The sequence below is a fragment of the Lepisosteus oculatus genome, chromosome 9 (assembly GCF_040954835.1).
Source record: "Lepisosteus oculatus isolate fLepOcu1 chromosome 9, fLepOcu1.hap2, whole genome shotgun sequence".
NCBI lineage: Eukaryota > Metazoa > Chordata > Actinopteri > Semionotiformes > Lepisosteidae > Lepisosteus > Lepisosteus oculatus.
In genome coordinates, this window is record NC_090704.1 from 35768439 (window position 1) to 35784647 (window position 16209).

At 40.5% G+C, this 16209-nt stretch overlaps 1 protein-coding gene across 6 annotated transcripts in view; it reads left to right on the top strand.

Moving 5' to 3' along the window:
- LOC102691747 (caskin-2) overlaps nt 1–16209 on the top strand; it is a 122636-nt gene that overhangs the window by 37081 nt on the left and 69346 nt on the right. Inside the window, exon 1 of one of the 6 annotated variants that reach the window (XM_069194468.1) lies at nt 2591–2609. The exons of 4 other annotated variants lie outside the window; for them this stretch is intronic. Coding sequence is in view for 1 of the 2 variants with exons in the window: in XM_015356451.2 (XP_015211937.1) it covers nt 6027–6057 (31 nt within the window). In the remaining variant the exon portion in view is untranslated. Of the gene's footprint in view, nt 1–2590; nt 2610–5681; nt 6058–16209 lie in introns of those variants that run through there. One more of the 6 variants, XM_015356451.2, reaches the window with a different exon arrangement.

Consider the following 16209-nt stretch of genomic DNA (forward strand, 5'->3'; position numbering starts at 1 on the left):
ATTTAGTTCTTCTCATCTCCCAGAAATAAAGTTAACTTTAGCAGTGTAAATGGCACATGGGAATAGCCTGTTTTATTCACCATATAAGGTATTGTGAATGTTAGCTCTACAGGCCCACATGGTTCAGAGATGATGTGGTCCATTTGACTTGACCAAGTGGTCCAAGATTCCCCCATTTCATTCATCTTTAGAACCCCAAACAACCACAGAGAATCTCACTACATGGCAACAAAATACTGCTTTTGGTTTCTTAAATTTCTATTGCTAATCTGAAGATAAAAAATCTTAAAATCTTACATGCAGAAAAATGGAGAATCCTAAATGGTACTGTTAACTTCTGTCAGGCCATGGTGAGGGATGAAAAAAGTTCTTGAGCTGAAATTCTGAAACATCTAAGGCTGAAAAGAGGAAATTAATCTTTTATTCAGAGTGTCATGTGGAATCAATATACAGAATACATATATTGAGTCTGTAGAACAAATCACAAAGCCCTTTTCCTGAGATTAGTCTTGAAATCACAGGAAGAGGCCTTAGGATCAATAACTGTGAAGATTCAAACATTCAAGTTGGGTTTTGTTTGAAACCATTCAGGTGTTCTTAAGCATTTCTAAGTGTATCCTTTGCACAATCTCAGTTGCTAAATTCATTCCATAAATTGTATAAATTAAGAAGAGAACTAATTTCTGGATGAGGTGTTTACTATATCTTTGCAAGGGCTCTGACAGAAAAGTCTGATCAGAACAGCTGTTTGTCCCTAGAAGATGTCTGTGCTCTCTGTTTAGCGTGAAACTCTGCACCCAGGCCCTCTGTATACTAACACTGAAGGGACCCCACAGGCATCTGAGATATTTACTTTCTGAGAGCTTCAGGTATCAGTTTGTCATCCAGGATGCGCTGCTTATCGGCTCTGGAAGGGTGAACGCACAGGGAATTTCGAAAGCCCCCAGTCAAAAGGATACTGTGCCACGGAAGAGAGAGAGAGCAAGAGAGTGGTGGGTGAGTAATGTCAAGAATGTTGGCTCATGTTTTAACTTGAATTCTTGGGGCGCCAACAGCTAGTTTAGAGCCACTATCCTCCTCCCCAATCCCCCTGCAATTTGTAAAGTTTAGGTGCTGGCGCAGGGCCCGAGTTATGCCTGCAAAGGCATGTGGAAATGAGTACGCCTTTGTGTATCTCCTCACTCATCTGTAAGGGACTGTCTCGGAATGGTGAAGGATAGTGTCCAGCGACACGGTACTGAACCAAGATTTTTCGAGTTTCACCGAGACTCGGTTTCTCATGAAAGCGGCTTGAAAGGTTACCCACTGCAAAGCTGAGGTACCCTGGAAGCTTTCTTCTTGAATAGCATTTCTTACCACTTAGAAAACAAGGGCCATGATGATAAAGTGTTTCTGTTTAAGAAACCACTCGCACTCACCCAATTGTATCTAATTTTGCAATCTTAATCTACATTCTAGGGCCCCTGCTCGTGTATTGTAAAAGATTGTGCAGTGAGAAATGGTGTGTAGCTCAGTCTGGGGTTGTGTGTGTTTGCATCCAGTGTTTTTAGGATCTTTCAGCTCCTACTGTAAGTGTTTCAACCCACCCAGGAGCTTGCTCACAAATGTATTGACTGCATTCATTCTTTCCTAAAGAATGTTTATTTTTAGGCTTTTAAGAGCTAATCATTGGATTATGAAAATCCACTATACAAAGAAAAAAAACAAGAACAGACCTGAAACATTTGTGAAACTGCACACTAGCGCCTTACGGTATTATTTACATTCTGGCTTTACTATGGACCAAAACCCAGATTCCACTGTGGCTTGCAGTAAGCTGGTCTCGAGAGACACATTGTGAGAAAGCTTATTAGAGTCATACAAATTCCTACACAACGATGGTGGAGCTTGTGGCATGGGTAACTGTAGAAAATTAGGACGTTTTTTCAGAAGTCTTCGTTCAATTCCCCTGGAGGTCTGCGTTTTACGATATTAATATGGTGACCAGTTCTGGTTTACAGCAACTGACTTGCTGCTTTCACTTACCCTGCTGTATCATTTCTATGCTATCCACGGTGCTTTACTATAGTAAATGGATAATTCCGTGTTGAGCGTATTAGTGTTTCTTCCGCTATGTTAGTGTAGAACTTTGCCAGTGAAACGTCGTGAAAGAAGGTAGAATTGCTGTAAGAGACACATCGAAAACATGGCAGAATTGTGAAATTACCACGTCAATTTGCCAGGGAAACTCAAATCAGGGCTAAACTGAAACGGCAAATGGCAAACTGAGCTGTAAAGATAAATCATTAACAAGATGCAGGGGGATGTTAGCCAAGTGCCAGTTATAGAGTAACAGGAAAAAGCCAGTAGCTTGCTCCAGTAGTGTGCCTAGGTGTACTCTAGACACTGGAGCAGGCTGTCACTTGGGGAGAGTGGAGGTTTGTCTGACAAGTAAGTGATTGGGCGTCATAGCCTAGGGGCAGCGCTGAGCTTTGCTTAACAAGCGCCAGCCCAGCGCTGAGAACATGCGTGCGCTCTTGTTTATGTCACTCGGTCCTAACAAGAGCTGAAATTGATCCTGACAGCCGGGCCAGGTCTGGCCTTTCCTCCCGGCACTCTGGAGCAGAAAGGTAAAAAGATTTATTCAGAGTCTGGCTCGGCTACACCCAGATACCTGTCTTGATGCAGACCTCGCTTCAATAGCTCAAGTGTTTGTGGATCTTTGAAGGGCTGGGTTAAATGTTTAATCCCTTGCTTAATATTTCCATGTTTGCCCCAGTGAAATGGATATACTGTAGATGCAGTGGCTACTGTTCCTTTGTGTGTATATAAAGAGAAGGTCTAAGAATACAACACAGTTGTCTGCCAAATCTCATATTCTGGAAACACAATGCAAATCATCTGGTTTTCAGGGACAATAAATTCAAATACTGTATCAGAACTGTGGACATTCCTGTACTCAAATAATTTTACAGTCTAATGTTTTTTTGAGAAAGATGATTGATGATGAAAGAAATGAGAAATAATCTTTGTCCTGTAGAATTAAAGGTGAAAAGATATCAATCCCTGAGGAATATCATTTGTGAAAGAAATGGGACGTGGAATTGGGAATCAGCAAACCAGTGCTTGTTGTCTTTGATGCAAGTGTGCAGCTGCTGTGTTGTTGCTGGTATTGGGCTGAACAGCTCCAGGTGGAACAGCAATAATAAAGCAAAGTCTTTTCTGTTGCATCACCAATACGGGCCTGTACATATCAGCATTGGTTTAACAAAACCAAAAGCACCACCGAAACATACCTTAGACTACATATGGGTAATTCTTTACTATGCAAAACAAATTAACTAAGGACACCAGTTTGTCTTTTGGTGGTATTATAAAGCACCACTTAAAGCAATTCATTGGCATGTTCAATGATTTTGCAGTGTAGCAACACAAGTTATACTTTGTGAGATGCATACACAGCCAATTCTGTGATGGCACATAGGATGTGGAACTGTGGAAACTGTGATCAGTTTGTATGCTGAAATACTTATCACTTCTGCTCTGTAACAGCATCAGGCCAGCGTAGAGAATTGATTCACTTTTCTTGGAACCTATTCATGTTGTATGTTTCGAAATAATGATTTTTTTTTCACTTGCTTGCAAAACACAGGTTTCTGCATGCTCAACTAAGTGTGTGTGTACTATGTTTTAAGTGAGAATAATGGTTAGTACATACTGATGAATTCTCTGTTTAAAAGTTTTTCTCAGGCTCCAAAGCATGATGCTTTTTTGTCAATTAGAGCTACTTGAAACAATAACTTGATTGTCTAGTTTTAGAAAGTGTTGGATTAAAACACAATTCAAAGCATCTATGAATCTTAAAGTACAGTACACATCTTGTATTATGATAACACTTTTCCAAAGGCTTTTTATTTCTACCCTGTTGAAAACAGTCTTGATGTATTGGGGTCATAATTTACATTCTAAAGATGAAACAAAGTTTTGGTTTTATTGCAGTGCTGATGTCTCTGTGTATGCTTGATGAGCCAGTAAATTCTGTTGTATGAGCTGGAATAATTAGGCTTATTCTGTGTTTCTGTAGTCTTGTGTGACCAAAGAGTGCAGAACTTCTGGATGGAGCACAGACTAGTCTATTTCACGTTTGCCTCTGGCTAGGTAGGTACAGCTGGCAGCTAGGTGGACTGGAGCAATTAGTGTAGAGCGTTTTAATCAAGTATCCCACACCAGTATCTGTCCATGCCTTGGTTGCTTAGAATACCTTAATTGCTCATTATGGATATTCTTTACTGGAACTCTTTTGCAACCTCCTTATGCTAAAAAAATGCATAAGGGTTAAATTTAGTTTAACTTAAATCTAAACCACTGGTCATGCTGAAAATTAAGATAAAAATGGCTGATATGCTGAAAGAATGATTGGAAATTAATCCATCCGCTTGATCATTTTCAGTAACCATTTAATTCTTAGAAGGTCCAGAAAGGGCTGAGTAATTTCATAGTTTTTTTGTCTGGTTGTAATGGCACATCATCTCAGTCAGGATCCCTCACATTGAACTGCTACTTCCTTTTAAGAAAGCGAAATTCAGATTCCCAAATCATCTTTTCTGCCTCATTGCCATTTGTCTCATCGGTCTTACCTGGAGATCTGGTTGATTTTTCCAGACAATGCAAAAAATATAAACACTCCCATTGGGAGTGAATGCTAGACACATGGGGGAAAAGGCCCATGGATAATTGCTTCCACTGCTGAACTACTGTAGTACAGAAGATATGCTGGCAGAGTCTGTGCTGTACCATAGTAAGTGCAGCATGAGACAAATGAATGTTTTGCTCCATTTCAAGAGCTTGAGGCCCTGTTCTCACTCAGCAGGACCCATCTCAAGAAGCGCTTACCCGCCAGAGTGTTTACATTTGATCATTCTGGTAAGAAAAACAACAGGTTGAGGCTGTAAAATGTTGCATCAGTCTTGGGACTGGCAGCAGGAAGCTTAGACTAAAATGGTAACATTGGAAATTTTGTTTTTCCACTTTGCAGAAATGAGCAAATAAACTTTATCGCAGTGGAATACAGGTCGCAGATGTCTCACAAGTGGATATGGCGTCCTTTGCCTGACGGGCACTCACTTTTATCTCCAGATGTTTAATCTCTCCCTTGGTGCGGGTTTGGTTTAAGTGAGGTTCAGTTTAGAGGAGCTGTGCAAGGCCCAGGAGGAAAGGGAAAGGGGGGGAAACTGTGGTGTGGGGGGGGTTCGGTTGTTAAAATTTGGAAGGGTCAGCCAGCCCTGTGCTCAGAGAGGCCTTGTCATCAGCAGGCTTGCTGTTTTCTCCCTCTCTGGCCTGTGTGTCTGAGTTGGCCTGTCACCTCTGGAGTTGCCAAGCAGAGTGAATGGGGGCTCAATTAGGGGCTTGCGGGCCTCTCACGTTTTTTTTTTTTCAGCCACAGTTCCTCAGCAAAGGAGAGGGAGAACAAATCTCCTATAAACAGGAGCCGCTCCAGAAAAGCGGACAAGTTTACACAGGCGAGGTTGGAGGCAGTTTACAAAGGGAGCTGCCTTTTTCAAATTGTCTGCCGTTGTGGGGGGGCTCTCACAAAAGGCCATTTTTCAATTCCAACTTCCCAACCCCCTCGCCAGATTTCAAAGTAACCTACTCCTTTTTTCTATCCTTTTCAAGGAAGAGGAAGAAAGAGGAGAGAGGGTTAAGAAAAGAATGGCTTTGCTGTTGGTTGTAGAAAGGTTGTGTCAGTGGAACTGTGGCGCTGGTCTGTTCCTAGATGCGTTGGATGCCAAATATTCCACTGTCCGCACATTTTTGTGCAGTTTTTGTATAAACGGGAGCCAACTAGGAGACACCAAGTTAGTCTGAGGCAAAGAGTGTTAGATGGGGTTGTTTGCAAAGCTGTTGTGGAGTCCAGACACAAGGAAAGGAGAGAGACTGAGACTAAGGTACAGAGGTAGAGTTTGATAGCTGGTCTAACTGGGACAGGAGGCACAGACTGGTGTGGGTCAAACGGAAAGTGGGCAGGTGCCATTGCGGCCGTGAGAACCATGGGACAGGTGGCGTTGTGTGCGCAAGAAGGTGAGTGATCTTTAATCCCAATCCATTGTTTCAGCACTACAGCATTACAAGGAATATGTGGGAACATTCCTCACTTTACCTGCTGCAGAAGCCCCTGCTGTCTTGCATTACAGTATTTCTGCCACTTACTCCCTTGGGTGTCAGCTATGTCTTTCAGTCAGGCAGACCACCCTGCTTAGTACAGCACTGTACAATTTAGTTAACTGGTGAATGTACAGTATTAATGAAGTTACATTATGCAACTGAATCAATTGCATTATAGCAACATAATGCAGCTGTATTATTAACTATGGTTTTTAGCTAAAGATGGCAAAAAGATGAATCATTAGTAGTCTGAAATACATTAACACTAGCACTTTTCATTATGATACTCTGCGTGGGATGTATTTGATGCTGATCTTGATTTAAAATACACTTCCAGTGCATCACAAATGTTGTGGGTCCCCTAGGTTGGTCTTTATTTCTGTATATTTTAGATCCATAACATATTTAGATCTTCATGAAAGTCTAAATACAGTAAAAGCTTAAAGTATAACACAAAGACAAATGATATATTTAGATGATTTCATTAACAACAGTAATTATCCTAGTGTGAGTAACTATGTGATTAAGTAAGTGGTAGCACCTCTTTGAACGATCAATTCAGCTAGATGTTTCCTGAGATTGTTTCTCATTGTCTCACAACAGCTATTAGAACTTTTCACCCATTCTTGTTTATAGAACTGCTTCTATAGGGATTCAAGGGGTTCCTTGCATTCATATTTCACTTTAGGTACTGCCATAAAAATATTATTTCATCAAAATATTATTTCCAGATATTGACTCAAGCAAGCCAAAATATCAAATTTCATCTTCTTCATCCAATCTGCTTAGATCAGTTTGTATGTTTAGAATCACTGTTTTGCTACATAACCCTCTTTCATCTCAGCTTCAACTGACAAATGGATAGCCAGATCCATTTGCCATCTGGAGTCTCCTCCTGAATATGCCGATACAAGACTGAATTTGTGGCTCTGTCACTGACGTCAAGCTGAACTGGTCCTGAGGCAGCAAAGCAGCCCTAAGCCATGATACTACTACCACCATTCTCGATGGCTGGGATGAGGTTCTTCTGTTGGTAAAACCAAGTGCTGCCTTTCACTTAAAATGGTTATCATTGTAACCAAAAGGTTCAACTTTTGACTCAGTATTCCAGAGAACATTCTTCCAGTAGTCTTGTGGTTTGTTCAGGTGTTTTTTGGTGAACTTGAGTCGGGAAACTGTTCTTTTTAGTGAGCAATACTTTCTCACTGGTTATCATCCTGTACTGTAAAAAATATTCCTGTCCAGTCTTTTTCTCATGATTAAGCCATGAACACAAGCCTTAGTGAGAGAGGTCTGTAGAACCTTAGGTGATACTCTGGGCTTCTTTGAGATTTCCTGGATAGTTTTCCCTGTCGTTCTTGGAAAGATCTGGGTAGGATGACTGGTGCTGGGCAGAGAGATGTTCTTGAAAATTTTAATCAAAAGACTGTTTGACAGCAAATATTTAGAAATGCTTTTGTTACTCTCCCCAAACTCAAGAACATCAACATGTTTTCTTACTTCCTCTAAAATGTCTTTACCGTAGCCCAATGTACTGTATTTATGCTAACCTGTATGATAATGACCAAACCACTTAAAGTTTCTGGCCATGATATTGGACGGGGCCTGTGCATCCTCCATTCTTGTTTATTTGTCACCCATGTATTTAGCCACCTGATTCTAATCACCTTAATTGTGCTACATAAACAATGGGTTTACATATTACATGATTCTTAATTATTCCTTTTTTCTACTTCATACACTGTTATGCATGAAAACACAGTGAACTGGTCGATATACAGTAAACACTTTAAAGGATTTTAAGAAAAGTTATCAGTGTAAGAAACTGTAATTCCTACAATTATATTGGGGATTCAGAAATGTTTTAATTGCACTGTGTATATACTATATTTTTGAAGTAACTACCTTGAAAGTGGTTCTTGCTGGGTTTTCACTGTGTGAGAGTGTAGCTCTCATTTCAATTTGACCTTCTCCCTCCTCTTTACTGTTCTTGAATGTGCGCTGATGAAAGCTGTGTCCAGTCTATAAACTGTCAAACCTGTATTTTCCAAACGGCACATTGTTGTAGGAGGAAGTCAGTGTCGCCAGGCCGAAGTGTAAAAAGATGTTGAAATGAGGTTATCAGCCAGCTGCTTGCTTGGTTTTGTGCTGTGATTGACTGATTGAAGGTGTTGATAATGAATACAGCCAAGCCCACATTGTACAATGCTGTTCCTGATGACTAACTCTAACTAGCAGGTATAAAAATATCTGCTGTGTGCTTACTTGCCATTCTTTTCAGTTAACAAAATACATCACTCAGGATAATCATGTGTATTGTCAAGTGAAATTCTAAGTATGTATCTGAAGTACTGAGGTAATCCTAAAAAAAAAAAAACAGGAAGCTGGTAATTCTGTGTTGAATATGTGGCGCCATAGGCTGTTTGGGAATGATTGAGTCCTGTAATTCGTTATATTGTCAGGTCCTCTTGTTGGAGACACACATATGGGCTGCTGAGGGGGGCTGCCACCTGTTCACTATTTTAGGAAGCTGTTCCATTATTCAGCAGTAACATATCGTGTTTTCCGTTTAATTCAAAAAGTAATGAAGTGTGTTCCATATTGTCTTCCATTTTAAATTTCTAGAAGGATGAATCCCCAGATTTAATTTTCACAGAGGACATTGCACCCTCCACCCTCAGCCTTTATGGAGAAGAGCTGACAAGTGTGTTCCTAATTTTAAAGCTCTTCAGACTTGCACCAGAGTGGCTTAGTTAATAAAAGCTCTTGCTAAAGAGTGCAGACAAGGCGCAATAGTTGTTGGTTTCAGCCTGCGTTACTGGGGTGTAACTTCTGGACTGTGACCATGATTCCCACAGTAATGGTTCCCAAATAACTGAGTGCTACCAAGGTTGGACTGGCCAGGAGCTGCTTCTCCAAACAGTGGACTTCATTCTTAAAACAGCACTTGGAAAACTGCTGTGTTATAAGGGAAAAAATAGAGTAGGTTCCTTGTTATTCAGTGAAAGATTTTTGTTTTACCTGTATTTTAGTTTTGTCACATGTAGTCAACGGGTCTTCCAGGAATTATTTATTTCTGTAATGACACCTTTTCCCAAGGCCATGTACCTTAAATAACGTAAAGTACCTCAGGCAATGCTATGATCAACATATCAGAAATAGTGCTTTGAATTGTGCAGTATGAAGTACTGTAGTTGTATTTGCAGGCAAGCCCCAAAATAGGGACTGTAACATTAACTCAAATCCATAAGTTCCATAGTGAAGTAGAAATACTGAGCGAAATACTGGGTGATTACAGGAAAAATAGTGTTACCTATAATACAGTGGACTTGACAAGCTTGTACTTGAATTCAAAGTTCAGGAGAAGGTGTTGGTGAACTTTTTTTATGACTGTTCTCAATAGGGTTTTGATTTACAGAGCTCTTTCATGTTGAGCATTGCCTCAAAACTCTTTAAAATATGAGCTTAATTGCATATCAGGGCACAGTACAGCAATTGTAAAGTACTGCAGACAAGTGCAAAAATCCAAGGTTTTTAAAATTTCAATGTCAAGAACAAAGTTGAGCAATATGTCATATATCTACAACTAGGTGATGGATCTGTAGATAGAAAGACAGTTTCTGTCTCTTTGTGCTTCAGTCATGTACTGTATTAGGAGTGAATTAGTATAGTTTCTCTATAGTTCCCTGTGGCAGTGCTGACACAGGGAACAGGTCTGCAGATGTTCATGTAAATTAAAGATAAGCAATGGACAAGTTAAACAAAGGAAATTGTGCAAAAGTGATTGGTGGTTTACTTTATGGTCTTGACATGTTCATGTGAGTCATTCCCAAAAATAAACATCTAGAATCAGATTTGTCAGTAGATAACCTTGTGTGGTTCGTTGCAGCTCACCAGTCTTTTATTACATACTGTGTACTGCATACATACTATAAAACTGCTGCATACGTTCCACAATTATAATAGTGAACCTTATAAGTTTAAATAGAGCATCTGGTGGCTTAGCCCTGTGTTACATTCCAGGCGAGAAGAAGATTGTTTTGCAGATTTCTAAATTCTGATAAAGATGATAGGTTTGGATTGTGAGACTTTGATTATTCCTGTCTTTTTGGAAGGTACTCGATTCTACAAGTCAATACACCATCATAGTGATTTGTGAAGAGTGAGTACCAGCTGAACTGCAAGGTCGGTGTCGGTGGCTTGCTGTCCCCCTTTCCTTGACTTCCAGTGGAGTTAAGGAAACAGGATTGGCTTACCCAGCAGAGGCTGGTGTTGATGTGATCACGGGGCTGAGACCATACAGTATATCACTCACGTGACCTGCGCGGAAGGGCCCACAATGGGACTTTCCCATTGGGGTTTATTTTCTGCCCCGGTAACTGGTCGGATCTGTGGTTTGCCAATTGGTGACCTGTAAAACAAGCAACAGGGACGTGGCTTCTCGGAGGGGTGAACAGGCCAGCAGGCAAGGACTTTCAACATTAATCCAGAAGCAGGAACACCTTGGTGGTTGACCACCCTGCTCCCCTCGTTCTTCGAGCAGATCTCACACAAGAGTGATTTCGCCGGCATCTGTTTCTGACCTGCTGCACAAGACTCACAGGGCAGACAGATGAACAGAACGTGTGAATGTAACCATCACACATGAATTGATTCAAGGGCTTCTTTTCTTCTTTTTCTCATTTAATTACATTCTCTCAGCAGGGCTGGGACTCTGTCTGACTCAGAGCTGCAAACCAACAAAAGACAAAATCTCTTTTACTTTATTTTCCCTGTAATAGGCAGCCAAATGTCTACATAAAAATGAAACCCTTTAATGTTCTCTCTTAACAAGCTTACTAACTTAGTTCTGGCTTTTCAGTTTGCTTAGGCTAACTGGAGTGGGTCTGAACCTATTCTTCCATGGGCCTTGCCCCATGTGATTGTGACGATGGTGATGTGTTGAAAACTTGTCACTCTCTTAACTTCAAAAGTGCTATGTTTCCCTAATTTATACAGAGCATAAATAAAGCTCTGGGTGGTTTGTAATTCCAAGATTTGTAATATATCATAGCTGATCTTAGAAATTGCATTTCTTTAATTAGGTTTTAACTTCTTTCAATGGCAAAAGTGCTATCCTGTTTTATTAATCTACCACAACAGCCCCATAGACAGCACAAACTAATATGAGAGTAATCTGATCACGTTGGCCCTTTTTTAGAGTTAATTTCATCTTAAAACCACAAAGAGGCCCTCAGAACAGTCATTCCAGTAAGCTGCCCTAACTAGACATAAAACACAAGCATGTGGATGATTGCTGTTTTTGTACCGGGTTAAATTACACAACTATTTCTACAATAAATGGAAATGAAACACAGAGTACTTTTTTGTACAAAAAGTAAGGCTGGGAATGCTTTTTTTCAGATGTTTAGTTATTTTCCAGTCTAACTTTAGTTTCTGTGATTATCCAAATATTTTTACGCCGTTAACTATCCTGCAGTCCAGTCCATCCTTTCAGCAGTGAGGCTCTCTCCTAAATTCAGACTTGGTTGTCCTGCATTTTTGTGGCTCACAAACCAGCATCCGATTTTTTTTAGTCTCAACAACTGTTGCAGAGAATAGCAAGAAGCCTTTTTTCCTTTCCATAAACAACATTAAAAATAACTTTGAACAAATGTGTAGCAGATGGAAAGTTCAAAAGAGCAGCTTGCCGCAATACTTAGGGTCAGAGTTGCGTTTCCTCCTCTGAAGACATTCCTCTTTCAGAGAGGGGAGGTTGTTTTGATTGTTTTGCTAATTGATGAGTAGAAGTGCCTCCTAAATTAAAGTTTAAGTGGCATGTCAGGATCAAATCGAAGATAAAATGACACGTCCCCAGTTTACTGTGGATTATCTTCCTGTCTTTTTGTTGAATCTTTCCTTGTTTTGTTTCTTTGAAGTAGGCCTATTTTTAGGCTGCAAAGGAACAAATAATAGGTTTATTCCATGATGAAAAGAGAAGAAAGAAAACACAATGTTTCGGCCGTGGAGCCTTCTTTAGGTCGAAACGTTGTGTTTTCTTTCTTCTCTTTTCAGCATGGAATAAACCTATTACTTGTTCTTTTGCAGCCTACGCATGCTGACGCAGCTACCCACCTGAACTATTTTTAGGATGCTCTTTAAAATGTACCACTAGTCCACAGACAGGGGTAGCTATATGGTCCTGCTCCATGTGCAACGGGAATTTCCACCTCCACTAAACCAAAATTTCAGAATACCCAGAATACAGTTTTTCTCTGTGTTCAACTGGATGCTGCAAAGAATACAAAACCATTCATTAAGCAACATGATCAAAGATGTAACCACCGAGAGCTGTGTGAAGTTCACAGAAAATGTGTTTCTGGGTATACTGCTGGGTATTCTGTAGTTACTGGCTCTTCGGTGCACAGGAAGAGGGTTGCTCCATATTTGGCTCCATCATAAATAAAAATGGATCAGGAGATGTGCTGCTCATCTGCAAGAAATAATTCAGTCAAGTCACCAATTTGATCTGCTGGATTTTATTTAGTGCAGCTCTGTAGAATTTACATTTACTTTGACAAATAAGTAATGCAGTGGCTTATTCCATGGAAGAGGTATTGTATTTTTGTAATTATTCAGATTGTAAGTGTCATCATAGCATCCTGTGTTGAATGTAATTTTTTAGAGGTGTGTGTACACTATTACTGTTTCCATGGGATTCGGGCCAGTTTTGCTTAGTGCTTTGTATTGTTCACTTCCTTTTTGAGTGTCCCCATTTGTTGTGGTGTGTTCATGGTGTAAGACTGAAAGTACCGTTCCAAGAAATTGCATTCCAGATTTCCTGTAAAACATTTTACAAGGCTGTTAGGTCTGTTGTATTTCTCCTGTTGTTTTCTGGATTTTCCCACATGGCCTTAAATGTTAATGTCAGCACTTTGTTGTGGCCAATGAAGTACTTTTAGAACACCAGGTTCCACTTTGGTTGCCAAATACCCTTTCACTGTATCTGAAAGTGTCATCCACAGATACGGTGTACTATTCAATGAAAAGTATCTTTTGTGCAGCAGATTGCCCTGCCTGGTTTGAACTAAGAGCTATAAGAGTTTGGTGTGACAGCTAGTGGCTACAGAAGAGGCAGTTGTGAAACTTGTGCAAGGTGTGATTAGTGAAATCCTGTCCAAAAGGTCTGCCACCTCACGTTTTAAGCAGATCTTTTTGTAGGTGCGTTTGTGCTAAGTAAAAGACTAGCTGCCTGGTGTAAAGAGAAGCTACTCTTGCCAGGTCATTTAGAGCTTTGTGGGAACCGCTTTTTCATCGGTTTCTGTGGAGCAAGCATCTGTGTTTGAACCCCTTGCATCTGTGTTATCCCTAAAGCCATGCGCATGAGGTGGGGATAGTGGACAATAGGTGTAGGCGAGTAGAAGGAGTGACGCGTAGATTAATTATATCCATCCTCTGCTTGTACGTGCCTTCTGTCCCATCAACATTTCTAACACAGAGAAGTGGAAAATCCAAGCTGACAACTTGATGCTTGCAGATGCCAGCTATTAAATAAAAGAAGACCAGATAAATGTCATCTGAACACAAGCTTTCCCTGGGAAACTTGGCATCATTTTTTGTTCCTTGTTATTAAAAGGACACAAAACCTGCCATTTAATTGAATCTGCTTTGAACAGGGTAGGTTTATGTAGCTGTTTTGACATGCGATATTTGTCACGAACTCAATTTGATACTCAACAGAAAAAGAACACAACGTCCCACTTTCATCTTTATCTAATGACATGTGGTCACTGGGGAATGGAGAGGACTCCAGGTTGATAGAGTTCTGCTAAGCCTGTTATTTGTTTATTGAGTTTGTATTTGGCAAGCCAGCCCCAAACTATGCAGCACATATCTGGTTTCTAGATAGAACAAGGCTAGACCCTCTCTGTAGTGCAAAAGAAAGTTTTCAGGGTTTCTTTCCTTGCCTGAGGCTGTCATGTCATAAGTAACCCTGCTTTGACACACCCAGTCTACCACAGGGCATGCCAGCACCACAAATAGTAATTGTTCACTGTGTAGAGGTTAATTAATGTGCTTTCTTATCTGCAGAACAATCAATACAGGATATATCTTGAAAACTCTGGACTGAAGCCCATGTGGTCACATCTTGATGTTGGCCTAATTTTGTGCGACTAGAAACTACGATGTGGACTCTCTGCATCGCTCTTCTGAAGGACTGTTTATTATACTTCACAGTACCTGGATAGGCTCCAGTACATTAAAATATTACTGTCGGCAGACTTAATGTTCAGTTAGGATTGTCATTGGTTTAGATTCAGTGGGTGGTTTCCCTGATTATAATTATTTAAGAAATAAATAGGAATGATATGAGTTCTTTTTGCTGTAGGGTTGTTAGTAACTTAATGATCCCATAACAACCTGGAGGCTACTCAAACTGAGCACAGCTCAGCACCCAGACTTCTTTTCTTGCCCTTAACATCCAATGAACTATAATCTGTGATTACAGTTGTGACTGTTTGAAAATATAGACCATTCATGCAACTCAAAACAGATCATTTTTGGCAGTATACACCCTACCATCATTGAATTGACTTATGTTTTTGGCTGCCCCTAATCTGTACCCCTTGAATAGAGTCAGGGAATGAGGAGGGCTTCTACACATGTTAGTCTGATACGTCTGATAGCTTTGCCATCTGCAGTGCTTGGTGTACGCTCACAATATCTGCCAAGTCTTTCCACAGGTCCCTAGAAACAATCTACTTTGAGGACAGTTTGTGGGTTTAGACTTTGGAAGCAGAATGTATAGTAGCTAATCTAAAATAAATATATATTTCTGCAACTGTCATAATGGTCACTGGATTTAGAATAGCTGCAAGACAGATTACATTTCACACATGCAATAGGTGAAACCTTTCAAATAGCACCCAGTCCAACTACTTGAGACTTCATGTTCTTAAGCTGTTGGCTGTAATGTCAGTCACTGCTAACAGGCGCCTTAAACGAGAATGTGCCTTCAGATGTTTTTTTTTCCCTTTCATCTTGAAGAAAGGGTTAAGTTGGCATGGATGATATAAAGCTGTCTAAATGGAAATGGCATGAGTGATCCATGCAGACCACACGTCAAACAAGGAAAATAGCATGAGTGCAGTTATGAAAGAGTGAGAAAGATTAAGTTGTTCACTTTGAGCTCATTTAAGTTCCAAATCTTTCTAAAGCTGGACAAAAGAGCTTCCCTGCTGACCGTGGGAATGGTTACAAAATTCTGTCCAGCAATGAGATTCATCTACAACCATAATGGCTTTGATTAAATTTAGAGGTTTCGGAGCAGGTGGAAATAGTTTTAATCATATCGCAGCAAAGAAGAATGTCCAGGCAGGGAAGTGTGTGCCTGTGTTGAGTCAAAAGAAAGTGTGGAGCAGGGAAGGAGAGAGACAATAAGATTGATTATGTCTGGCAAGAGTGAGGTCTCCTAACAGCAAGGGAGCTTGAAACCCTTAGTTAGCTGATATTTCAAGAACCATTGAGCCCCTGCAGGGCTAAGTGACAATATTGTCTTTAATTAAAGCAACAGGACTCTGATGGATTGGAGCCATAATTACAGCAGAACAAAGTTTGAGTGCACAGCCCAGTCCTTATCTCTGGGCCAGTCCCTTCAGCCTGGCTTTTAATGTGCCCTGACCTGGCAGCAGAGGTCGAGCCCTGGTCATGGGGTCAATCAACTGGCCCCAGTGGAAGATTTAAGATTTGGAAGCAGCCAGTCAAATCAAAGCCTCGCAGAGGAAGTGAAGTTGCGTGGGAAAACCAAACTTAATGCACCTTGCCGGCGAGGCAGGAAAACAGACAGCACATTTTTCATCAGTTTCCCAGTTTCCTCTGCCGACACAGCACATTCCTGTGAGCTGCGTTTCTGCCTGCAGCTCTACCTGTTGGTTTCAGAAAGGAGTTAGGACTTAAGGTGTGCAGTTTTTCTAATATCCAAAGAAAACAGAGTGAGAACCTTTAGATCACAGAGTTGGACCTAATCTACATTTCAAAGTTAAACTGGCTATTGGTATTTATACTGTACAGTATGTGCAGGTGACCATT